The sequence below is a fragment of the Scatophagus argus genome, chromosome 5, assembly GCF_020382885.2.
Source record: "Scatophagus argus isolate fScaArg1 chromosome 5, fScaArg1.pri, whole genome shotgun sequence".
NCBI lineage: Eukaryota > Metazoa > Chordata > Actinopteri > Scatophagidae > Scatophagus > Scatophagus argus.
Window position 1 is genome coordinate 20,233,459 of NC_058497.1, and position 10,962 is coordinate 20,244,420.

General features: G+C 39.4%; 1 protein-coding gene across 3 annotated transcripts; it reads left to right on the plus strand.

The window, feature by feature from the left end:
• The first annotated feature begins 1,007 nt into the window (after positions 1–1,007).
• Positions 1,008–10,460, plus strand: apbb1 (amyloid beta (A4) precursor protein-binding, family B, member 1 (Fe65)). 3 transcript variants are annotated; one of them, XM_046389548.1, is made up of 15 exons: positions 1,008–1,239; positions 1,915–2,571; positions 3,612–3,817; positions 3,902–3,961; positions 4,192–4,271; positions 4,385–4,451; positions 5,012–5,158; positions 5,597–5,724; positions 6,267–6,272; positions 6,437–6,551; positions 6,665–6,749; positions 6,843–6,923; positions 7,091–7,206; positions 7,394–7,570; positions 7,685–10,460. In XM_046389548.1, the coding sequence occupies exons 2-15, from the start codon at positions 1,935–1,937 to the stop codon at positions 7,838–7,840; spliced, it is 2,061 nt and encodes a 686-aa protein (XP_046245504.1). In that variant the 5' UTR covers positions 1,008–1,239; positions 1,915–1,934; the 3' UTR covers positions 7,841–10,460. The 3 variants fall into 3 exon arrangements, with proteins under 3 accessions (XP_046245504.1, XP_046245503.1, XP_046245505.1); XM_046389547.1 differs by having other exon boundaries at positions 1,918–2,571; XM_046389549.1 differs by lacking the exon at positions 6,267–6,272 and having other exon boundaries at positions 1,018–1,239; positions 1,913–2,571.
• The last annotated feature ends 502 nt before the right edge of the window (positions 10,461–10,962 follow it).

The window sequence follows — 10,962 nt, forward strand, 5'->3', positions numbered from 1 at the left end:
TCTGGTCATGTGGAAGAAAGTTCCATATTTCTATAAGATGTGAAACATTGACACTATAAAGAAACATCAGTGTTAGGCCAGTGTAATTTAACTGCAGATATTTAGCCCAGTGTGAGCTATTGCTTTTTTAATCTTTGTGTAGGGGAGAATATCTTCAGGAAGAAAGCAATTGAAAATGCATAAATGTTCTATGGCAGAGATATATGCAAGTATGCAAGTGATTGGATGAAAAAATACAAATATCTGAAAATATTCAACAGTTTATTTCAGCAGTTTATTTCGGATGTCTTACTTGTCCATCATTGCCTCAAATATAAAGGGCTTATTTTAAAAGTGAGTGAAAATTATCCTTCTAATCAAAAGGATTTTCAATTCAAATACTGAAATGGTAAAGCACCTTTTTCTTGTCTGTTACAACACTGAAGTTAAAAATAGTAGCCATAGATTATCTAGTTTTGTTAGTTCAATATTCCATACAAAATGTGTTTTTAATCTTCTGTTTGCCTTGTATTTATAAGCAAGTTTAAGACACTTTTCTAAATCAGTGTTAAAGAAATTAATTCCAGACAAACTTTGATACCTTGGTTCATTTACGTAATTGTATAAATTTTACAATGGGTGAATTACTTTAAGGCAGGCAGATTGTAAAAATCCCAAGCTGGTGGGCCATTAATTTTAACATTTTTAACATTAAAAATTAAATACTTATTTTTATTTATTTATTATAAATTTATAAATGTCAGTTTGGCATTAATTGAAGGTAATAAACCTCAAGTAAGCAGTTACAAATGTCAGAGTAAATCCTTAATTAAAGGTTCTAAATTCATTTAGTCTGCTGTGCACCTGAGTAGCCTGTTTTAAAGGATGCCCCGCAGCAGTTTCCCAGAAGTTATTTCTGTGAGATGTTGTTGGCACAGACGCTGTGCATTATGATTTCTACATGACATTGTTCCGGAGAAGCTAATAAAAAAACCAGCACCGGATCAATATGTCCAAAACAGTAGTAGAAGTCTTTCTTTCTATCACAACTTCCTCCCTTGTTCTTCTCCTGAGTGGCAGCAGTGCGCCCTGGTCGTGACGTTAATCCGTGACGCAGGTTCGCCCTCCATCAGTAGTCGAGCCCACTGACAGAAAACACCACCTAGAAACGAAGCGAGTCCTCACGATCCGTGAAAATATGTAGCCTGCTTAGCTCGCATAGTTCAGAATATTTCGACAACACGGAGTTTGGTGAAGCTGGTAAGTAAAACTGTTCACATCAGCTTGATAAATCTCTGCCAATGCCTTTGCTTTGGTTTTCCTGTATGGAAACGCTAGCTAGGTAGCCGAGGAGCTAACATTAGCCTAGCCAAAATGACGACGGTGTTGATGGCGGATGGATCCCGTTATTTCCAGCTGTGGCGACGGAGCCTCATAAACATCGTTGTACATTAGTAGCCAGTCTGCATTTAGGACTAAATTTTAGTTAACAGCTAAGCGCTTGAAGCTAAAATAACGCACTGAACTCTTGACGAGTCCTTTATTGAGCTCGATATCAAAATAGAGAAAGGTCTCATTGGGAAATGGAAGGTGAAGCTGCTGAAGTACGTTTCGTATTCGGCCGATAAATCCCAGCAGTCAGGGTAACCGTAATAATAGCCAACCCGGAATAAACGATCACGAAACAGACTTCAGTCCCCAGATCTAAATGTTGCTAGTAGCTTTACGGTCAGTTTAGCATTAACATTTTAAGAATAATGACATAACTTAGTTAACGCTTCTGTCTGTTATTCTTAGTCAGCGGCTGCAGTACATTTCTTCGAACTCTGATAAGAAACTCTTGAATCTTGCTATTATTAATTTCTTACTAGCTAGCTAGCTAGCTAACATGCTAACGGCAGTGCTAATAAATTTCAACCCCTTTCTCCGTTAGAGCAGTTACATGGAAAGTTACCATGGGTGGCCATGATGATGAAGATATGTCATATATTGTGAACAAACAAAAACAAGATGAAGAACTAAAGAACAAGCTGAACGACAGTACCCACTGGTGCGACCAAGAGTCAACTGGGAGCAATGCCAAGTGGGTCAAAGAAGGCCAGAACCAGCTGCGGAAAGTAGCCGAGAACCAGCAGGACCAAGACCACAACTGCAATATCAGCCAAAATGGGAACAAGGAAGACTTCCCTCATCAGACCACCACTCAGGAAGAACAACAGGGAAAGGGGGAGCAGACCAGGTCTCCTAAAATAGCAATGACCCCTGGTCTCAGTGAGGAGGAGTCCAAGAACATCCTTAATGAGCCACTACTCATCGACATTCTGGAGTCAACAGAAGAGAAAGATAAAGAGAGAGAGGAGGATGGCAGAGAGAAGGAAAACAAATCAAAGGAAGATGAAGAGAGATCAGATGATACCAGAGGAGTGGCAAAGGAACAGGGTAATGGGGAGTTTCAGAGAGAGGGCACTGTTGTGGGTAGAAATGCCTGCCTCCTGTTCTCCAACATGAACGGGACACCAAATGATGAGGAGTCCAGCTGGCCTGCACTGTCTCAGGACAACACAGCCGACAGCTCTCCAAATGACAACAGAGGTAACTAGAAGTACATGGAGTTGAGGTTTAGACCATACATTTATTGTATCGTGAACAACAGTAACTGGTTGTTACAGCTTGCACAGACAACAATGTGCATTCAACAAAGAAAAATGTTGCACAAAATAAGGTTGCCAAAATTATTGATTCTTAAGTGTTTTTTTGATACCACATATTCAGTATTCACATTTGACAGTATCCCCCCCCCTTCTTCTTTCAGATGTGTTAACACTAGTATTGTATCAAAGTTTAATATTCTGGTATCATGACAACCTTTCAAATATCAAATATACCTTTGCAGGAGTATAATCGGTAACAAATGTGCATAATGTGCACTTATATCTCTTACAGAAAATACTTTCAAATTTTTTGGACTTGTTGTCCAAAGGTCTGTTCTGTATTGTGATTGTACTGATCTGTATGACACAGCGAGGTGAAACACTAAAATCTTTGCAATGGAGATCATTTCCATGCTCCAAATACCAACCAGTAACATACTAGTACTGTCTTTCCTCATTTAAAAGCATTTGTCTTTTTCATAAGTAAGCTGGTAAATGGAAAAGGTAAATAGATCAAACAGGAGACATTACAATTTTTAAGAATCAGCTACACAGTATAAACAAAAGTATTGGGACGCCCAGCCAGTACACTTACAGGGACTTTATTGACATTGCATAGAAAGCTTTGCAGACATAAGAGCTTCCACTCATCTGGAGAGGCTTTCAACAAGGTTTTGTCCATATAGTGTAGTTCACTGCTGTCAGCATCTTAAGAGTTTGCAGAATCCTTGTTTGTTCTGGACTTTTTCTGTATGGTAAGAGGGTTTCTTATTCTTTGTTTTTGCTTTTCGGACAGACGTTGTCTTATTTTATTTTTTCTGTATTATTGTATTTACTCTAATATGTTAGGTGTTTGTTGTGTACTTGAGAGCAAAGACTGACCAGATCAGATCAAATTCCTTGTTTGTATACGGAAACTTGGCCAATAAAGCTGATTCTAAATTTAGACGTTAAATATTTTCCTTTGTCCTCTGCTTTCAGAGTCCTTTTGGGATTCCAGTGCTTTTGAGACAGACACAGACCTGCCTTCAGGATGGATGAGGGTCCGAGATACATCTGGCACATATTACTGGCATATCCCCACAGGCACCACCCAGTGGGAGCCTCCCTCACCCCTGGGTAAAGTCGGTGACTCGATGATGTCCTCGACTATGTCCCTGGAGACTACACCCTGTGAGGAACCTGAGGTGAAGTATCATGTGCATTTTGCTTGAATAGTAGCAATGGCATGTATGTTTGTAGACACTAATTTCTTCTGTTTATTTTTCCAGGAATCCTGGGCTCAACTTTCCAGCACAGATGAAGGAGCTGGTGAAGGGGAACTGTGGAGGGTAAATCAACATTTTCATTCTCATATTTTAGTCTCAGTAAATCTTTTTGAATTGATTTTTAACATAATCACTCGGCTATAAATTGTTCACTGAATGGACTTGACTTGAAATGTCTTTCTCCCTCTCAAGGCTCAAAATTGCATTAGAAAAAGTAGATGTTGTTTGTTAGTAAGTTAACATCTTCTTCACTACCCATTGTTAACTGTTTTTCTTCTTATTTGTATCTGCAGGAGGAGGGAGAGGTTGCATCTGATCAAAGTCTGAAGGAGTTTGAAGGAGCAACTCTACGCTATGCATCCATCAACCTGAAGTGCGTGCTATTGAAACTAACTGATGAGCTACTAGGTTCTATTTAGCACATTGCTACTTGTTTTTTTTTCCCTCCAAATGTTGCTTATCTTGATCTTTTCTCTGTCATTGCAGCTACAATTGCTCCCAGTCTGAGGAAGAAGAGAAGGTTGCTCCGCTCTGCACGGATTTAGAAACTAAGGTGAATAAGTGTTTCATGTCCCATTTCTCCACAATGAGATATATTAGAGTAAAAAGCCAAAACACTGGCAACAGACTTGGCTGAAACCTGTGCTGAAATATTAGGATGGAATAATTGCATATAGTGATTTTTTTTTTATTTCCAAAAGGCATATTAAAAAATATTAATAACATATTAAAAACACTTGAAATTTTGTTTTGTATGGTATTGGGGGAGGTCACATTCCCCCAAGTATCCAAAAATGTTCAAAATGTTTTTTATGTAAAAAATTAGAGCAGAGAGTAGGAGCTGTTGCTCAGCTGCTCAGGGTACATACAAATGGTGTCAAACACTTTACTGCTTCTGTATTAATTTGAGATACAATATAAAACAAATGCGTGTTGTATTTGCATTCTCAATCCATTTTTTGAGTTATAGATGAACCCAACACAGCTAAATGTGCATAAAAGGAGGGAAATGAGCAGCATTAACTCAAATATAAACCCTTTCCTAACGTCATTCTTCACCTGCCCTGTGCATTCCTGTTTTGTGCTTAATGTGCTGCATATTTGTCATGTCAGTGTTTCGCAGTGCGTTCCCTGGGCTGGGTGGAGATGTCAGAGGAGGACATGGCACCAGGCAAGAGCAGCGTTGCTGTCAACAACTGCATCAGGCAGCTGTCTTATCACAAACACAACCTTCATGACACTGCTGGTATCTGGGGAGAGGTGAGGAATCCTGCAGACAGTAAACTACTGTGAAGTCCACTTTAATACAGATTTATTTGAAAATGCTGTTTACTTGTCAGAGGTTTTAATGACACGTTTCAGCAACCCCCTGATGTCAAGTATTTTCGTTTGTGGGTTTTTACCTACCACCATTAAACAGTTTTGGACGGAAGCAATTGATCAGTTTACTTTAGAAATCAGGAAATTTCAGGCATTATTAAACTGTTTATACGTTTCTGTTGCTAAAGTCATATTGGAATTGAAGTGAAATTTTTCAAAATGTAAAAGTTAATTTGTTTACTAAAACATGCACAGATAGCTTAATGTAAAAGACCAGAAATTGCTGTGAGAGATGAAATGTTTTTGTGCCAGGCTGCTCATACTAAGAGAGAGTGTGTGTGTGTGTGTGTGTGTGTGTGTGTGTGTGTGTTGCAAAAGGGAAAAGACATGCTGATGGTCCTGGAGAATGACACAATGAACTTGATTGACCCACTGGGCCAGACTCTTCTTCATGCTCAGCCAATTGGCAGCATCCGTGTTTGGGGTGTTGGCAGAGACAACGGCAGGTCAGTATCCGCAGGTTAACAATTAAGATGGCAGAACTACATTTGTCTAACTTCTTACATTTGCTCTAAAACCACACACACAATCCCCTTTGCTAACATTTGCTCACAATTAACAGTTTTTTTTCTTATAATAGGTGCATTATGGTAAATATTTAGCTTTTGTGAAATTTAATTTAAATTTCAGTCAGTGTTTGTTAAATGTCCTTTATGTCTTGTGTTGGCACAGACAGCATTTTCTCATTCCATTTTCTGCCATTATCCCATTGAGTCTACATTTAGTGGGTGATTCCCCTTTAAAATAATGCACACCCTTCTGTAGTCCCGATTTATTCCTGGCTCAGAGGCTTGACATTCCTCAAGAAGTCTGTCATTAGAAACACAATGCACTCTTGTCTGTATGGTTTTTTTGTTGTACACTGCTGCCCTCTGCTGGATAGCTACAAACACTGCAGAAATAATCCTGACTTTCTGTCTGCTTCCTGTCTCACTGTATTCTAACAACCGTGTTTTTTCTTTCATGCTGCATATTCGATCATGAACAGGGAAAGGTATACATTATTGATTGTTATCTTCAAAGTTTTAAAAATTATTGTTTTGTGCTGTTGTTGCTTAAAATATTGTGTGTGCTTCATGTGCGTTTTATTTTTTTGTGTTATATTTTTCACAGTGTTGATGATTGTGACCTTTTAAATCTGATTTCACCTGCCTGCAGGGATTTTGCATATGTGGCACGAGACAACCTGACCCAAGTTTTGAAGTGTCACGTTTTCCGCTGCGACTCGCCTGCCAAGAACATAGCCACCAGTTTACATGAGATGTGTGCAAAGGTCAGGTTTAAGGTTTTTTTTGCCTTATTATTTCAATGCAGTATGTCTCACAGTCAACCGTGGATTTCTTACTTGAAATTTTACCGCATTTTCTTCCCTTAATTTGACTTTAGATAATGATGGAGAGAAAGTCGACCAAGCGAGGGTTGAGCAGGCTCAGCTCTGACCCGAGCAACCCTGTGGTGATTCCTGTTGAAGGTAAAGTAAAGTACACACTTTCAGCGTAGTCATAATTCTTATGTTCAGCACTTTTAGAAACAAATCTTTTAATGTTTCCTCCTTTCCGTACAGAGTTTCCTGCTCCAAAAAATGAACACTTTCAGCACTTCCATGTTTATTACCTTGGTTGTGAGTCTGTGGCAAAGCCAACTGGTACGAAAGCACCTTAAAATCTCTCATGGTTCATGTAAACACTGCGGCTGTTTGTGCTATGAAATGTTAACCATACGTTTTGTGTCCTGATCATGTTAATGATTTTCTGTGGAAAGGGCGAATGTATGTATTGAGTCATGTGCTTGTGTTTGTGTTTCTCTTAACAGGTATGGATGTAATCAATGAAGCGCTAGAGGCAGCAGTGAGTGGCAAAGATAAAAGTGAATGGACTCCTGTCTCTGTGAACGTCGCACCAGCCACCCTCACGATACTTAGTAAACAGGTAACGGACAACAAACTGAATGCCTCTAAAACTAACATCAGTGTGGATTGGTGTCAGCTGTGATTGACCTTTTTTTTTAATATTCCAGCATAACAAATAGTGATTATATAAAAATAAAATACACAGAGAAAATTGTTTTTTGTTTTGTTTGTTTTTTTAATACTGTCATTTGCATTTCAAACCCCAGAATGAGGAGGTGCTTTCAGAGTGCAGGGTGCGCTTCCTGTCTTTCATGGGTGTGGGAAAGGACGTCCACACCTTTGCTTTTATCATGGCGGAGGGGCCCAGAGAGTTCACCTGCCACATGTTTTGGTGTGAACCCAACGCTGCCAGTCTGAGTGAAGCCGTACAGGCTGCCTGCATGGTGAGTTGTGAACAAGTCCGTGAGGTTAATCGTGGTTTTGTCTGTGCACAAGCCGGTGTTTGAGTTAACTGTTTGTACTTAACCATCGACGGTTTGTGTGTTTTCTTTTCTTAGCTTCGCTACCAGAAGTGTTTGGATGCACGTCCTCCGAGCCTGGCCTCCTGCCTGCCCACCCCTCCTGCTGACTCTGTGGCTCGACGGGTCAAGAAGGGGGTGCAGACTCTGCTGGGCAGCTTTAAGAGCTACAGGTCAGGCTCTCAGTCCCCTTGAGTTGGAGTGGGGATGATCCACAGTCCATTAAACACAAGGTCCATCACCGCGGCCCCTTCTCACTCTCACCTCTCTCTGCCTCAAGTCTCTCCCCTCTCCCTTTCTGCCACTTTTTCGCCTTATAACCATTTCACTTGTTCAGTCACTACTCTAATGTGTGAAGTAGTTAGTGGGGAAAACGTGTGTCTGAAAAGATTTCATTTATTTCCTTTTCTTGGCTTTTACTTTATACAGCAATTTTAAACTCCCACCTTCAAACAGATGAACCCCTGGCATCTATGTTTTCTTTGCTGGGATTCTTTCTGTGAGTCTTAACTATTTTTGTGTTTTAACAGAAACAATGCTATGAATGTTGCATATGGATGTAATATATTTTACATGCAGATGCTAGAATTTGCCTGAAAAAGAGGTTCCTAGATTCTGTCACAGAAATGGTCTGGTTCTATGGTCTTTTCCTCCTCGGTGCAATTATCATCTCTAATGCTCCTCTTTTTCTACTTTAAATGAAGGTACTGTAATACAGTCATCAGTTGGTGTCAAGTATCCTAATATTGATTTTCTAAAACATCCTTGCCCCCTCTCTCCCCCTCTCTCCCCCTACCACCCTAGGTTGTAATACAAGCGCTGTATGCGTCTCAGTAGTGTGCCACGTAGTGATATGTCCCTGACACCCCCACCCCTCCCCCCAAAACAATGTGTTTTAGTCTTCCAAAGAATTGTATGGTCATCTGTCACATCGTGAGCAACCACTGATTCGAGTGTAGTGTGTTCCTCATACATTCTGCATGAACATTTGCAAGTTCAGTGCTAGTGTGCAATAATCAGACGTTGCTGTGTGGTGTGGTGATAAGATGGCTGCCATGTGATTATTTGTTCACTTTAATGAGAGAGAGTCTGGCTAGACTGAGTGCGAGGCTAATGGAACAACAGAGCCATGTTGAAAATCAATATTGCGTGATAGAAATAACAGTAATAAAAAACAAAAATGACTAACTCTGGGTTTTCACACAGCCGTTTACCACCAACAACCACTGAATAGTACTGTAGAAACTTGTCACAAGCTGCATGCTTTGATAGCTTAGAGTTCTTGCTGCTTGCAGCAGTTTAGCGCTTAAGACCCATCAATGTAACCTGTAAATTCTTTCTGTGTTTCTCTATGGTCAAGACGAGGCTGGAGTTGATGTGTTGTTTCGTGTTTCATAGGCATGTCACATTAGTTAGTGTCAGTGTTTATCATAAGCTAGCAGTAGAAAGTTAGACTTCCTGTCAGTTCTTTCAGACTGAAAAGGTGAGAGCAGTTTGTATTTACACTTTCTGTATATTGGAAACCTAGAGATAATTTCTCCACTGGTTTACGTTTTTATTTTTTCATTGGCCACGTTCTGACTTGTGTAGGCCTCGGACACTCCAGTTAATGTATTTTTTTTATTGTTTCCGCACACTACAATGTACGCAGTTTAAGATGGTTTTCGCATTAGCACGTTAGATTTACTTTTTGCAAAGAACACACTAATTAGCCAAGTTGTACTTCATGTCTTCACGTGTCTGTTGGCGATCAATACTGTATGTAGCACAATAGTGATAGTCATCTCTAATGATAAAGATGCAGTTTGTAAGAATTGTTTAACCTCTGCAGGGCATTTATTTGGCCACGTTGTCTGCAATACTGGTAGCTACTTAGATATCCTCAGGCTAACCGACTCCACTACGTAAATATAAAAAAAAAATACGTTTGCAAATGAAGACAGAACTGCATCAGAATATGTCTTCTTACAGTTTATGGATTAGAGTAAATGTATCACTCATTTAAATCAAAACAGGATTGTGAGAAGAAATGTGTACAACTCTGTGTTTAAAAAAAAAAAAAAGGAAAATCAAACTTGTGTTTAAATGTCTACCTTGTGATGCATTTCTGATTCAAGTGTCATTTACCTGCTGTCAGATAATGAATTGCTAAGTACATCAGAAATCTTTTTTTTTTGTTTTGTTTTTACTTTCTAGATGTTCTGTTTTGGAAACACTAATCTCTGATATTTTTCAGAGATGTCTTCAAAAGAGTGCTAAAAGAAGCTGCGCACATGTAAAATATGCAGCTGCAAAATATGTAATCCGTGTCTGAAACTCGTGGAATAAATTTCAGGTTTAAAGAAGAGTGAGTCATACTTTCAGCCATAAAGAGAAGAAAAGCCGGTGTGAGAGACACAATCTTTTCTGCTTGTGTGTTCTCTTCAAATGAACTTGTCTCTAAATTTTGTAAACAAAGCAGTGCTTTGTGATGACTGGCCTTTTCTCAAACTTTAAATCATAGATAACTATAGACACTTTTAACTTTTTAGAAGATAACAAACCCTAAAACTCTTACCAACTGCTTCTTTATATGTGTAGTATATAACCCTAATGAAAACTGTACTACACTGACTCATATTACTGCCTTGTCATGTGTCACTTGGAACTATTTTGCTTTTTCTCCTTAAAAGTTTGCTGCGTGCTGTCAGTGGCAACACTAAAGCTGGATGAACATTAGCAGATTAATTTATTTCTGTTCATGTAAATTAGGTGTATAAAATGTATGTATATATAAAAGTCACTGCACAATAAATGTGGACATATCACAACTGTTCATCGTGTGGTCTTTTAATATCGTGGTGGGTGTGAAGAGATTGTCCTCCAAAGGGCAGGTCTGGCTGCTATAAAGTGAAAGTGTCTCCTTTGGTTTCTTTTTGTGGAGGCAGAGACATTTTATTTCATTTTCTATTAATGGCTTTATCTGAGATTCCAGCTTTTTTTTTTTTCTTTTCCATTAAAATGTAAAAGAAGCCACACATTCCAGTTGCATATGCACCAAACCTGCTGACACTGGTGTGTTCATTGACAGACAAGCCACACAATGAATGAACCAAGAAAAAAAGCCAACACAGTTCATATCAGCACTGCTGCCCCCACCTGGTGAGTTCAAAAGGATGGGCAGGGCTGCTTATTGTCTCCCAAAGAGATGGCTTTTGGAGATGAAAGGCGCACATCAAGTGGGATCCACAGCAGCCGCTGACTGCTAATAATTGGCTTCACCATCTCCGCACAAATATCAGGTCTGCCTTTGCCAGCGGGTTCTGGGAGCAGTGGGA